Genomic DNA, 15159 nt, shown 5'->3' with positions numbered 1-15159 from the left:
GCACATGCCAAACCATTCCATAAGAGCCTTTGATATGCATGTGAATTATGCCCTGGTGCCTACTTAATACATGTTGACTCATCTTTTATTTAAACAATTACCTTTATCTTTTGTTTAACAAATTACTTTTATCCTCCTTCATTCTTATGAAGACACCTCTTTGTCATTTGTTGCCTCACTTGCCTGTCTCTTGTCCTTCATGTTATTCTGTCTGTAAACCTTTAGCGGCTTTGAGATTGCACAATCCTTGACTCTTGCACTCTCTGCTCTTCTGTTCTTGTTTGTTCCTGCTTTGTGTCTTGTCTTTGTTAACTGTGTCTGGCATCTCTTTTTCATGATTTTCTGTCATTTGAGCCATCTTAATCAGTTTGGTGTGTTTGCAGTTTCTTCCCCCATAAGATAGCCCTTTCATAATGAAATATTGCATATCTTAAAAATCTTTGAATAATGATTTTTTTTTAACGACAATTAAACATTGTGAAAGAGAAATTTATTTATGATCCCCTTTATGATCATTGACACCTATAGCTCCACCTGTGAGGTTCTCAGCACTTCCAGAAGCTGAAAGGAACAAGTTCATTGAAGATGGCTTCCCCATTATACTGCAATGTGAGCTCTCAGATCCAACTGCCCAGGTGTACTGGTACAAGGATGGAACAAAGCTCCTATCTCAAAGTGGAATAGAAATCCAGTCCGATGGCATCAAAAGGACACTACTCATCCAATCAGCTGAAATATCACATGGTGGAACATATGAGTGCTCAACAGCAGACGATACCATCACATTTAAAGTGGAGATCAAAGGTGATTTGCAGCTATGTTATAGCTACACAACAGATAGTAGGAGCTCATGCTTATTTCCTCACTGGTTTAGCCACTGTTCATTTATTGTAATATTTTCCTTAACTCTTACAGTTCCTAATGTGTGATTATATTTGATGGTCTGGGAGGACATTAACTACTACTTTCCTTCCACAACTATTAAAACTTTAGCACCGCTAGATCAATATGTGTTTTTTAATCAATGAAGTAGCCTAACGTCACGTGCACACAGGTTGCATCATTACCTTGCCGTACAGTACATTTTACGTAGTCTTCACAATCCATGCACAGCATCATAACAAAAAGAATCACGCTACACATTAGCAACTTCTTCGGTGGTTTATCTACTTCCGTGTCTGAAACCGCATGGCAAAGCAGGTTGGTAAAATCCAACGCATGCGACAAACTACACGCAGAGCTATGCACCGCAACCTAGTCCGGCATATGAGTCGGAGCGGTTGCGGATTGTCTCCCATTGAAATAAATGGACTTCCGCCAGAATGCATAGTTTGATGCAACCGGTGTGCACAAGACTTAATACAATTTTCTTGCAACACAACTTCATAGCCCTACCATTTTCTCCCCACACACATTCATACCCTTTAGATCCATCACAGAAGATCATGCCACTTTCACCAATGGAGAGGAACAAGTCTGTAGAAATTGGCACTCCCATTGTACTGCAATGTGAGCTCTCAGATCCTCTAGCCCAGGTCTGCTGGTCTAAAGATGAAATGAAACTATTTCCCAAAACTGGCCTCGATATCCAAAGCGAAGCCAATGTGAAGAGACTAGTAATTCACTCTGCTGAGCTCTCTGACTCTGGGCTCTACTGCTGTAGTCTTGCGGACGATGCCATGACATTCAAGGTGGATGTTCAAGGTGATTTTCCTCTCTATGCCTCCTTTATTAACAGTATTTTAGGGGTGTAGCACATGTTCTATATGACTTACAAAGAACCAATAGTAATATCCATTTCATTCCGTTTTTTAAAACCATTCAACCCTTTTGTATTGTAACTAATAGTTGTGATACAATATATATCTTTGTAGTAATGGGTGTATCCCTGAAAAACTGGGATCTACAGTAGGTTTTAAAGGTACCCATAGCTTTTTTAATATTCCAACATAGAACAAGAATCAGCACTTTGAAACAGGTGCATTTCGTGTTTCGTTAAAAATTATTTCTAAATGCTTTGAAAACTCCATAGCTCTTCCCGTGAGGTTTTCAGCACTTCCAGAAGTTGCGAGGAACAAGTTCATTGAAGCAGGATGCCCCATTGTTCTACAATGTGAGCTCTCAGATCCAACTGCCCAGGTGTACTGGTACAAGGATGGAACAAAGCTCCTCCCAGAGAATGGAGTCGACATCCAATCAGAGGGCGCTTTGAGGGCTGTGATCCTCCAATCAGCGGCGCTCAGTCACTCTGGGGTGTACAGCTGTGAGGCTGTAGATGACTGCATAGCATTCAAGGTGGATGTTGCAGGTGATCTAAGAATTTTGAGTTTGGTCAAAATCACTAACTAATATGTCGATTAATGCTTCGTAATGCGTGCAAGCTGTCGGTTTGTATTGAACATCAGTCATTAGTAGGCCTAAGCCTCCTTTGGAAGAGTTAGTTATGTGATATACACAGTAGAAAAGTGGATGCTTGATAGTATTTATAGTAGCAGATTTGATTAAGAGAAATGCTGATTTTGATTGCATGGAATTAAATTAATTAATTTACTTCAAAGGATCTGTAAGATTTACCACTAAATACTCTCGGAAAAGCAACACCTTTTCAGGTACAAATTGGACAGCTATGCTCAAAGTAGTGCAACTAATAGCTTCAGCATTCAAGTGTCTAACCTCCTGTGATGAGTGAAGTACCCCTATCTCCTTCAAATAATCTCATGATATTTACAAAATAGATATTTGTTAAAGCAATAACCTAAACTCTGGTGACTCTAGACACAACAATTATTTAATTGTGCCCTCTTTTTAGTTTCTAGACAACCCTTAACAAGTAGCCAGGTCCGTAGCCACATAATATCATACATCTTCAGATGTACTTCATCAAATTGCTTTTGTATGTACATGTTAATGTTAGCATGATACCTCCATTGAATATATTTCTTTAAATGAATTAAAGCACCTATAGCTCCACCAGTGAGGTTCTCAGCTGCCCCAGAGGTTGAGAGGAACACGTCCATTGAAGCAGGCTGTCCTATTGTACTGCAATGTGAGCTCTCAGACCCCAGTGCACAGATCTGCTGGTACAAGGATGGAATAAAGCTCCTCCCACAATATGGAATACACATCCAATCAGAGGGCACCATGAGGACCCTGATTATCCAATCAGCCACATTTTCAAGCTCTGGGGTGTACAGTTGTAAAACAGCAGATGATATCAGCGAATTCTATGTGGATGTGAAAGGTGACATGTAAAGTTTTTCCGTTAATGTCAAGTTCGACATGTGACTAATAACTTCATGTTGCAGATTGAAATTTCCTTTTCAGACCACGCAATCTTTGGACATTGGACATGTTCATTGAGTTTTGCTTTTAAGAGCTACTTATGCATTTCCCCTTAAAAACACATAACGTAGTAGCCATTTGTGTTCTTAAACTGAGCTATGGTCATCATAATAGTTTTTTTTCCTTTTGTCATCTCTTGTTGCCATTCATGAGATATTTTGATACTTTTCATTAAAGGCTAAACACCTGAAGAGGTCATCGGAGGAGAAAAAAAGCATGTACTCTGACCTGTCATTGTCCCCATGACCTAATTGCACTACATCCTTGCACAGCTTGTATTAACAGTTTATCTTTGCTTCAACAGTGGATGCAGACTTCTCTAGAACTATCCAGGCAATCCTCATCAATGCTTGAAGTCAATGCATCATCATCAGTGCTTGACGTCAATGCATGTTTAACCTGCACAAAGCAGGCCTTACATATAATAAGACTTTTCTTGTTATTTCACTCCACTGAACCATTTTTATTTTTTTCTGCAGCACCTCCGGTGACATTTGTTGATATCCCTGAGGAAGACCTCTTCAAAAGTGTTGTGGAACAAGATCGTCTTATTATGTCCTGTGAGGTGTCCAGGGTTGACGCTATTGTCCAGTGGTACAAAGATGGGGTTGAAACGCAGTCTAGTGACAACGTTGCCATACAAGCAGATTGCACTGTTAGGATGCTGACCATCCAGTCAGCTCAGCTGTCAGACTCTGGGACATACACATGTCGTGCCGGAGACAGCGCTTTAATGTTCAAGGTTAACATACGAGGTAATGACTTAGCAAGGACTTTGAATGAAGTACAAAATCAAATCAAGCCTACTGAACATCATTTTTGTGAATGATTCATAATCTAGTGGCATACCGCATTCATAAGCTATGTGATGAACCGTAAAACAAGTATTTGGCAATTGTGAATTGCACTTTGAAGACTATGCTATGAGATGTGATGTTTGCTGTGATGTTCTCACTCACATAACTCTGTGTCATCTACAGAGCCACCAGTGATGATTGTATACCCTAAAGAAGATGTCCACCTTGATCGGCATGTGCCAGAGGAGATCATTCTTAGCTGTGAACTCTCACGTCTAAATGGTGTCGTAAACTGGTTCAAGGATGGGCAAAAGTTGCAAGAAAGTGAAAATATTAAGCTTAAGATTGAGGGCCCTTACAGGCGACTGAAGATTCTCTGTAGTGGAATCGAAGACTCTGGCGAATATGTCTGTGACACGGCTGATGATTCAATATTCTTTCATCTCAGCATAACAGGTAAGGGGAGCAATCAAGAGCACAACATCTTGTTTTCATGAAGGTTCACAATGCTTGCTGTAATAACTGGCTTTCTCTGTCACATGAGATCACTACTTACTCAAACAATAAGTGTTTTGGTCATACTGCATGTCTTGATGTATTGTCGGTGCTGTCTTTTTCTAGAGCCTCCAGTACAAATTGTATCTCCAAGCCAGTCGCAAATGGAGCTCTGCCAGCAAACATCTGAGAGGATGGTGTTGAGCTGTGAGATCTCAAGGCCCAATGCTGTGGTGCGCTGGTATAGGGATGGGCTTGAGGTGGAGGAAAATGACAACCTAATCTTAGAGGTGGATGGGGTCTACAGGAGACTCATTATACCTGAGACCACAGTCAAAGATTCAGCCGAATATGTGTGCGATACGGCTGATGACAACATGACGTTCTTTGTCAACATCGCAGGTACAGATGTCTACTATCATAAACTTTTTTCAATGGCACTTGATATCCAAAGTAGAAACAAACAGATTATTTACAGTACCAGTCAAAAGTTTGGACACACCTTTTCATTCCAGGGTTTTTCTTTATTTGTAACATTTTCTACATTGTAGAATAATAGTGAAGACATCAACATTATGAAATAACACAAATGGAATCATGTAGTAACCAAAAAAGTGTTAAACAAATCAAAATATATTTTATATTTGAGAATCTTCAAATAGTTCCCACATATTCTGAGCTATTGTTGGCTGCTTTTCCTTCACTCTGCGGTCCGGCTCATCCCAAACCATCTCAATTGGGTTGAGGTAGGACGATTGTGGAGACCAGGTCATCTGATGCAGCACTCCATCACTCTCCTTCTTGGTAAAATAGCCCTTACACAGCCTGGCCGTGTGTTGGGTCATTGTCCTGTTGAAAAACAAATGATAGTCCCGCTAAGCCCAAACAAGATGGGATGGCATATCGCTGCAGAATGCTGTGGTAGCCATGATGGTTAAGTGTGCCTTGAATTCTAAATAAATCACAGACAGTGTCACCAGCAAAGCACCCCCACACCATAACACCTCCTCCTCCATGCTTTATGGTGGGAACTACACATCCGGAGATCATCCGTTCATCCACACTGCATCTCACAAAGACACGGCGGTTGGAACCAAAAATCTCCAATTTGGACTCCAGACCAAAGGACAAATTTCCACCCGTCTAATGTCCATTGCTCATGTTTCTTGGGCCAAGCAAGTCTCTTCTTCTTATTGGTGTCCTTTAGTAATGGTTTGTTTGCAGCAATTCGACCATAAAGGCCTGATTCACACAGTCTGCTCTGAACAGTTGATGTTGAGATGTGTCTGTTAATTGAACTCTGTGAAGCATTTATTTGTGCTGCAATTTCTGAGGCTGGTAACTCTGATGATCCTCTGCAGCAGAGATAACTCTGGGTCTTCCATTCCTGTGGCGGTCCTCATGAGAGTCAGTTTCATCATAGCGCTTGATGGGTTTTGCGACTGCACTTGAAGAAACTTTCAAAGTTCTTGAAATGTTCTGTATTGACTGACCTTCATGTCTTAAAGTAATGATGGACTGTCGTTTCTCTTTGCTTATTTGAGCTGTTCTTGCCATAATATGGACTCGGTCTTTTACCAAATAGGGCTATCTTCTGTATACCCCGCTACCTTGTCACAACACAGCTGATTAGCTCAAACGCATTAAGAAGGAAAGAAATTCCACAAATTAACTTTTAAGAAGGCACACCTGTAATTGAAATGCATTCCAGGTGACTACCTCATGAAGCTGGTTAAGAGAATGCCAAGAGTGTGCAAAGCTGTCATCAAGGCAAAGGGTGGCTATTTGAAGAATCTCAAATATAAAATATATTTTGATTTGTTTAACACTTTTTTGGTTACTACATGATTCTATATGTGTTATTTCATAGTTTTAATGTCTTCACTATTATTCTACAACATACAAAATAGTACAAATAAAATAAAAACCTTGAATGAGTAGGTGTGTCCAAACTTTTGACTGGTACTGTATGAGTGTTGAATGATTATTGGTGCCTTAGTGATCTGTTGCTGGTGCACAGTGCATAATATGTCACAAGAAGAAACCACTTTACTGATGAAGAGATGCTTCATTTTTAAGTGATTATTTTTATGCACAGATCCCCCTGTCCGTTTTGTACGCCCAAGAAAGATGGCAATTGGGGTTGAGAGGTTTGTTGGAGATTCTTTGGTTCTTGACTGTGAGGTGTCCAGATCAAATGCCGCGGTAAGCTGGAAGAAGAATGGGGAGGAAATGGAAGAGAGCAGCAATGTCACCGTTATTGAGGATGGCGTCATGCGGCAATTAACCTTCCACTCCATGACATTGGAGGACGCTGGGAAATATGTCTGTGATGCCAAGGATGATGTGATGGACTTCCAGGTCAAGATCAAAGGTAGATATATAAATTGAATTTCATATTCATGTTAGTCCATACAGCTGCCTGTTACTGTACCTTTCACTTGCTTTGTCACTGTTCATGTTACTCCTATACAGCTGCCCATTAGAGTACCTTGCTCTTTATGTTTCTCCATACAGATGCACATTAAAGTACCTTGCACTTGCTTTCTCGCTGTTTTCATTCTCAGAGACACCTGTAAAGATCCTGGGAAAAAACGATGTGAATACTCAAAAGGAGTTCTTCGCATCAGATGACATTGTCTTAGGGTGTGAGCTTTCGAGAGCCAACTGCATGGTCGTCTGGTACAAAGACAATAAGAAAATCGATGACAATGAGCGCTACTGCAGTGAGGAGCAGGGTGTTTTCCGTTCACTAGTGGTTCTAAATGCTGAGATCGACGACTCTGGAGAGTACACCTGTGATGCCGGGGATGATAAGATGGTGTTCTGTATCACTGTGAAAGGTACACGTTCTTGTTTAGTAGGTTCATGCTATCTTGTTTATGTAACGTCACATTATAAATAATTTCTGAAGCGTCTATATAGTCCTTACGAAAGGTTTATGAAGGCTTCATGAAGCATTGAATGTTGGTGTTAGTTTAAAGAGACATTTAAAAAATGTCAACTTCATATTCATCATCTCCAGCACCACCCCAACATCAACATATGTGAAAACGGCACATTTCTATGTTTTGTAGTGTTACATTGTAAAGTGGTTATCCCACTGGCTATAAGGTGAATGCACCAATTTGTAAGTCGCTCTGGATAAGAGCGTCTGCTAAATGACGTAAATGTAAATGTAAATGTACATTCTAAATAATCACAGTAAAAAACTTACGGACGACCAGTAAAGCTCAAACCAAGTTTATTCACCCAATGGGTCAGACAGCTGAACAGTCACAAGTATATACACCCCAATTTGGGTGAAGTCTCCTCCTTCCCTCTAAACATTACATCTTTATTGCTAGGCAGGAAGTTAAGTGATGCGGGTAATAAACTATTCCTTCTCCCTTAATGTGACCTGACCTGACCTCAGCCCCCATTCCTCAATGATCCACAGCTATCCACCCTTATCAGTGACCGAAACCCTGTGATTGCCTTATCCTTACTCAGGAACATTCTAAGCCCCAAGCTCATATCCAACCTTAATTGACCCCACCATATACATTCCTCCTACAGATAACCATTAACCTCTGGTGTAGAAACCAGACTGTGGCCCCTTCTCATTTCCATAGGATACTGATGATGAACAATATGTCAAGTTTAGTAGTGAAAACCCATCAGAAGTGAAAAAGAAAGAGGAAAACAAGTGTTTCTGCCAACATCTGGTGTGCATTGTGATTTTTACTAACTATGAGAAGGCAAGGGTTACTTTACTAACCTTCACCTGCTCATGGTGGATTAAAAGAGTAACGTCCCCGATCTGTTTATTTGAATTGTTTTATCAAAGCAATTTGCTTATAAATCAGTCCCTGACTATTGACTTCCCGACAGTTTTGTCTGACAGCCCAGGTTATTTTTGTATTATTATTGTAGAACAGCTTTAATATTGAAGGTAGATTGTAGCTTCGATCAACGTAATTGTCTGCATCATTTACAATCCCCCATATATATTTGTTGTAAATATGTATGTACAGTGGGGAGAACAAGTATTTGATACACTGCCGATTTTACAGGTTTTCCTACTTACTAAGCATGTAGAGGTCTGTTATTTTTTTATCATAGGTACACTTCAACTGTGAGTGACGGAATCTAAAACAAAAATCCAGAAAATAACATTGTATGATTTTAAAGCAATTAATTTGCATTTTATTGCATGACATAAGTATTTGATACATCAGAAAAGCAGAACTTAATATTTGGTACAGAAACCTTTGTTTGCAATTACAGAGATCATACGTTTCCTGTAGGTCTTGACCAGGTTTGCAAACACTGCAGCAGGGATTTTGGCCCACTCCTCCATACAGACCTTCTCCAGATCCTTCAGGTTTCGGGGCTGTCGCTGGGCAATACGGACTTCCAGCTCCCTCCAAAAATGTTCTATTGGGTTCAGGTCTGGAGACTGGCTAGGCCACTCCAGGACCTTGAGATGCTTCTTACGGAGCCACTCCTTAGTTGCCCTGGCTGTGTGTTTCGGGTCGTTGTCATGCTGGAAGACCCAGCCACGACCCATCTTCAATGCTTACTGAGGGAAGGAGGTTATTGGCCAAAATCTCGCGATACATGGCCCCATCCATCCTCCCCTCAATACGGTGCAGTCATCCTGTCCCCTTTGCAGAAAAGCATCCCCAAAGAATGATGTTTCCACCTCCATGCTTCACGGTTGGGATGGTGTTCTTGGGGTTGTACTCATCCTTCTTCTTCCTCCAAACACAGCGAGTGGAGTTTAGACCAAAAAGCTATATTTTTGTCTCATCAGACCACATGACCTTCTCCCATTCCTCCTCTGGATCATCCAGATGGTCATTGGCAAACTTCAGACGGGCCTGGACATGCGCTGGCTTGAGCAGGGGGACCTTGCGTGCGCTGCAGGATTTTAATCCATGATGGCGTAGTATGTTATTAATGGTTTTGACCAGGTCCTGCCGTGTAGTTCTGGGCTGATCCCTGACCTTCCTCATGATCATTGATGCCCCACGAGGTGAGATCTTGCATGGAGCCCCAGACCGAGGGTGATTGACCGTCATCTTGAACTTCTTCCATTTTCTAATAATTGCGCCAACAGTTGTTGCCTTCTCACCAAGCTGCTTGCCTATTGTCCTGTAGCCCATCCCAGCCTTGTGCAGGTCTACAATTTTATCCCTGATGTCCTTACACAGCTCTCTGGTCTTGGCCATTGTGGAGAGGTTGGAGTCTGTTTGATTGAGTGTGTGGACAGGTGTCATTTTTACAGGTAACGAGTTCAAACAGGTGCAGTTAATACAGGTAATGGAGAACAGGAGGGCTTCTTAAAGAAAAATTAACAGGCCTGTGAGAGCCGGAATTCTTACTGGTTGGTAGGTGATCAAATACTTATGTCATGCAATAAAATGCAAATTAATTATTTAAAAATCATACAATGTGATTTTCTGGATTTTTGTTTTAGATTCCGTCTCTCACAGTTGAAGGGTACCTATGATAAAAAGTACAGACCTCTACATGCTTTGTAAGTAGGTAAACCTGAAAAATCGGCAGTGTATCAAATACTTGTTCTCCCCACTGTATATACATATATACAGGACATTTGGAAAATATTCAGACCCTTCCCTTTTTTCACATTTTGTTATGTTACAGCCTTATTCAAAATTGATTAAATTAATTTGTTTCCTCATCAATCTAGAAACAATACCCCATAATGACAAAGCGAAAACAGGTTTTTAGACATTTTTGTAAATATATAAAAAATAGAAATACCTTCTTTACATAAGTATTACTCTTGCTATGAGACTCGAACTTGAGCTCAGGTGCATCCTGTTTCCATTGATCATCCTTGAGATGTTTCTACAACTTGATTGGAGTTCACCTGTGGTAAATTCAATTGATTGGACATTAATTGGAAAGGCTTCACACCTGTCTACATAAGGTCCTACAGTTGACAGTGCATGTCAGAGCAAAAACCAAGCCATAAGGTAAATGGAATTGTCCATAGAGCTCCGAGACAGGATTGTGTCGAGGCACAGATCTGGGGAACGGTACCAAAAAATGTCTGCAGCATTGAAGGTCCCCAAGAACACAGTGGCCTCCATCATTCTTAAATGGAAGAAGTTTGGAACCACAAAGACTCTTCCTAGAGCTGGCCGCCCGGCCAAACTGAGCAATTGTAGGAGAAGGGCCTTGGTCAGGGATGTGACCAAGAACCCGATGGTCACTCTGACAGAGCTCCAGAGTTCCTGTGTGGAGCTAGGAGAACCTACCAGAATGACAACCATCTCTGCAGCACTCCACCAATCAGGCCTTTGTGGTAGAGTGGCCAGACGGAAGCCACTCCTCAGTAAAAGGCACATGACAGCCAACTTGGAGTTTGCCAAAAGGCACCTAAAGGACTCTCAGACCATGAGAAACAAGATTCCATGGTCTGATGAAACCAAGATGGAACTCTTTGGCCTGAATGCCAAGCGTCACGTCTGGAGGAAACCTGGCATCATCCCTACGGTGAAGCATGTTGGTGGCAGCATCATGCTGTGGGTATGTTTTTCAGCGGCAGGGACTGGGAGACTAGTCAGGATCGAGGGAAAGATGAACGGAGCAAAGTACAGAGAGATCAGGCAGGTAGTTTAGTGGTTAAGAGCGTTGTGCCAATAACCGAAAGGTCGCTGGTTCTAATCCCCGAGCCGACTAGGTGAAAAATCTGTCGATGTGCCCTTGAGCAAGGCACTTAACCCTAATTGCTCCTGTAAGTCGCTCTGGATAAGAGCGTCTGCTAAAATGACTAAAATGTAAATAAATGAAAACCTGCTTCAGGACCTCAGACTGGGGTGAAGGTTCACCTTCCAACAGGACAACAACCCTAAGCACACAGCCAAGACAATGCAGGGGTGGCTTCGGGACAAGTCTCTGAATGTCCTTGAGTGGCCCAGCCAGAGCCCAGATTTGAACCTAATCGAAAATCTCTCCCCAACTATTTTGCAATCTATATGGCACAGCTGTCAATTTTTTGTCCTTTAATGAAACTTGTGTACTTTTTTATTTATCACAATTTTCTTTGACCAATTTTGGTCTTTAATGCAGGGCCGACAGACAAGTTTCTTACGTTTTCCCCCGTCAACTTGTCTCTTCCATTTTTGCGGTAATGCTGCAATTAGTTGGTTGTAATTTTGGGTAGAGCAGACATTTCCATACATTTGTGTTAGCTGCATGTGTGACATAACTCCAACAGTCTTATTTATGATATCATTTACAAAGATGATACCTTTTATTTATTTTTTATTACAAAAATAATGTTTTTTAAAAAATCAATTAGTATATTTGAGTTTAACCATAATATTTGTTGTATTGTTTGTTCTGTCTTTTCCGGTGGATGAAACAAAAATTGCAACCAACTTTCTATGGCTTGTTTTAAAAATAGACATGTTTTGGAGATTATTTCTTTTTCAAATTTCTTACTAATCTGTTTGAGAACCAGTTCAGATTTAAGTATAACTTTTGTATGACTGAAGCCTTTAGTGAGAGGTCTAATGCTTTAATATTTAATCATGTCTGCCATCCGAATTCATATCCAATATATAAATAGGCACGTTTAATTTTGTCTGTCTTGCCGTTACAAATAAAATGGAATATATTTTGCTCATATAATTTAAAAAACAAAACAATTGTTTAAAAAACAAGTTGATTGCAAGGTGATTTTTCACAAATAGACAGGTATTTTCCTTTCCATGATAGCAAGATCTTATACAGTGCCTTGCAAAAGTATTCATCCCCTTGGCATTTTTCCTATTTTGTTGCATTACAACCTGTAATTTAAATTGATTTTTATTTGGATTTCATGTAATTGACATACACAAAATAGTCCAAATTGGTGAAGTGAAATAAAAAAATTAACGTGTTTCAAAAAATTCTACAAAATAAATAACGGAAAAGTGGTGCATGCATATGTTTTCATCCCCTTTGCTATGAAGCCCGTAAATAAGATCTGGTGCAACCAATTACCTTCAGAAGTCACATAATTAGTTAAATAAAGTCCACCTGTGTGCAATCTAAGTGTCACATGATCTGTCACTGTCACGATCGTCGTAATGACTGGACCAAGGCGCAGCGTGAAATGCGTACATCTTTTATTGAGTACTTACACACAGCAACAAAACAACAAAACGAAACGTGAAGTCCTTGGTCATGAACACAAACCTACACGGAACAAGATCCCACAAATGACAAGTGTACAAAAGGCTGCCTAAGTATGGTTCCCAATCAGAGACAACAAGCAACAGCTGATTCACGTTGCCTCTGATTGGAAACCACCCCGGCCAACATAGAAAACACATGAACTAGAAACTGAACATAGAACACAAAACATAGACCCTACACACCCTGGCTCAACATATAAGAGTCCCCAGAGCCAGGGCGTGACAGTACCCCCCCCCCCAAAGGAGCGGACTGCGACCGCGCCAACTAAACCCTACTGGGGAGGGGCCGTCACGCCCTGGCTCTGGGGACTCATATGTTGAGCCAGGGTGTGTAGGGTCTATGTTTTGTGTTCTATGTTCAGTTTCTAGTTCATGTGTTTTCTATGTTGGCCGGGGTGGTTTCCAATCAGAGGCAACGTGAATCAGCTGTTGCTTGTTGTCTCTGATTGGGAACCATACTTAGGCAGCCTTTTGTACACTTGTCATTTGTGGGATCTTGTTCCGTGTAGGTTTGTGTTCATGACCAAGGACTTCACGTTTCGTTTTGTTGTTTTGTTGCTGTGTGTAAGTACTCAATAAAAGATGTACGCATTTCACGGTGGGCATTCCGCCTCGGAGGCGGATCCGGCTCCGGGCGTGACCACCACCCTCTAACTACCACCCCATAGCGCCCCTGGTCTGGTCTGGCCCCGCTGGCTGGACATGACTGGACATCGGTGGAGCGGATTGCTTAGGCTCCGGTGTGGAGCAGCTGACCGGTACCTGACCAGGCACCGGTGAAACAGGTACGGGCTGTGCCGGACTGACGACGCGCACCACAGGCTTGGTGCGGGGAGCAGGAATGGTCCGGACCGGGCTGACGACGCGCACCACTGGCTTGGTGCGGGGAGCAGGACGGGCCGGACCGGGCTGACGACGTGCACCACTGGCTTGGTGCGGGGAGCAGGAACGGGCCGGACCGGGCTGACGACGCGCACCACAGGCTTGGTGCGGGGAGCAGGAACAGGCCGGACCGGGCTGGCGACGCGCACCACTGGCTTGGTGCGGGGAGCAGGAAATGGCCGGACCGGGCTGGCGACGCGCATCACTGACTTGGTGCGGGGAGCAGGAACAGGCCGGACCGGGCTGGCGACGCGCACCACAGGCTTGGTGCGAGGGACACGAACAGGCCGGGCCGGGCTGGCGACGCGCACCACAGGCTTGGTGCGAGGGGCAGGAACAGGCCGGGCCGGACTGGGAACACGCACCACTAACTTAGTGCGGGGAGCAGGAACGGTTGGGCCGTACTGGGAACACGCACCACTAACTTAGTGCGGGGAGCAGGAACGGGTTGGGCCGTACTGGGAACACGCACCACTAACTTAGTGCGGGGAGCAGGAACGGGTTGGGCCGTACTGGGAACACGCACCACTAACTTAGTGCGGGGAGCAGGAACGGGTTGGGCCGTACTGGGAACACGCACCACTAACTTAGTGCGGGGAGCAGGAACGGGTCGGGCCGGACTGGGAACACGCACCACTAACTTAGTGCGGGGATCAGGAACGGGCCGGACCGGACTCGTGACACACACCACTTGCTTGGTGCGAGGAGCGGGACTGGGTTTCCTCGTAAACCTCCGCTCCCTCTGCTGCCTACTCAGTTCCTCTCGCCGTGCCTCTACTCTCTCCTTCTCCCTTATCGCCTCCAGTAGCTCCTCCCTCTGACCAACTAACTCCTGCTCCCTCATGACCAAAAGCCCCCGTAACCTGGTGGCCTCCTCTCCTATTCTGCAGATACGCCCTGTAGCTGCCTCCAGCAGCCCCGTCGTCCATGCCGTGTGCCCCCCCAAAAAAATTTCTTTGGGGTGCCTCTCGCCTGTCCGACGACACTGTTGGCGCCGTACCTTCTCTCTCGCCAGGGCTTTAACCTTTGCCCATGCCCCTTTGCCCGCGAACATGTCCTCCCAGGACCACCATTGGCCCACCTGGGCCATCGCCAACTTCTCCAGCTCCTTACCCGGCGTTTGCTCCGAAACACGCTGCTTGGTCCTGTTTTGGTGGGATCTTCTGTCACGGTCGTCATAATGATTGGACCAAGGCGCAGCGTGAAATGCGTACATCTTTTATTGAGTACTTACACACAGCAACAAAACAACAAAACGAAACGTGAAGTCCTCGGTCATAAACACAAACCTACACGGAACAAGATCCCACAAATGACAAGTGCACAAAAGGCTGCCTAAGTATGGTTCCCAATCAGAGACAACAAGCAACAGCTGATTCACGTTGCCTCTGATTGGGAACCACCCCGGCCAACATAGAAAACACATGAACTAGAAACTGAACATA

At 43.2% G+C, this 15159-nt stretch overlaps 1 protein-coding gene across 10 annotated transcripts in view; it reads left to right on the top strand.

The window, feature by feature from the left end:
* The window catches only part of obsl1b (obscurin like cytoskeletal adaptor 1b), a 97600-nt gene that overhangs the window by 23906 nt on the left and 58535 nt on the right, over positions 1-15159 (top strand). For 6 of the 10 annotated variants that reach the window (XR_005996993.2, XM_041863314.2, XM_041863295.2 and 3 more), the window contains 9 exons: positions 529-804; positions 1429-1704; positions 2033-2308; positions 2957-3241; positions 3822-4097; positions 4323-4595; positions 4761-5036; positions 6733-7008; positions 7202-7477. Coding sequence is in view for 9 of the 10 variants with exons in the window: in XM_041863314.2 (XP_041719248.1) it covers positions 529-804; positions 1429-1704; positions 2033-2308; positions 2957-3241; positions 3822-4097; positions 4323-4595; positions 4761-5036; positions 6733-7008; positions 7202-7477 (2490 nt within the window). In the remaining variant the exon portion in view is untranslated. The remainder of the gene's footprint in view (positions 1-528; positions 805-1428; positions 1705-2032; positions 2309-2956; positions 3242-3821; positions 4098-4322; positions 4596-4760; positions 5037-6732; positions 7009-7201; positions 7478-15159) is intronic. The other 4 variants (XM_041863329.2, XM_041863320.2, XM_041863286.2 and 1 more) reach the window with 3 other exon arrangements.

This window comes from Coregonus clupeaformis, chromosome 4 (assembly GCF_020615455.1).
Source record: "Coregonus clupeaformis isolate EN_2021a chromosome 4, ASM2061545v1, whole genome shotgun sequence".
NCBI classification, from domain to species: Eukaryota; Metazoa; Chordata; class Actinopteri; order Salmoniformes; family Salmonidae; genus Coregonus; species Coregonus clupeaformis.
Note: the sequence above shows the minus strand (reverse complement) of the source record. Positions and strands in the feature narration are given on the sequence as shown.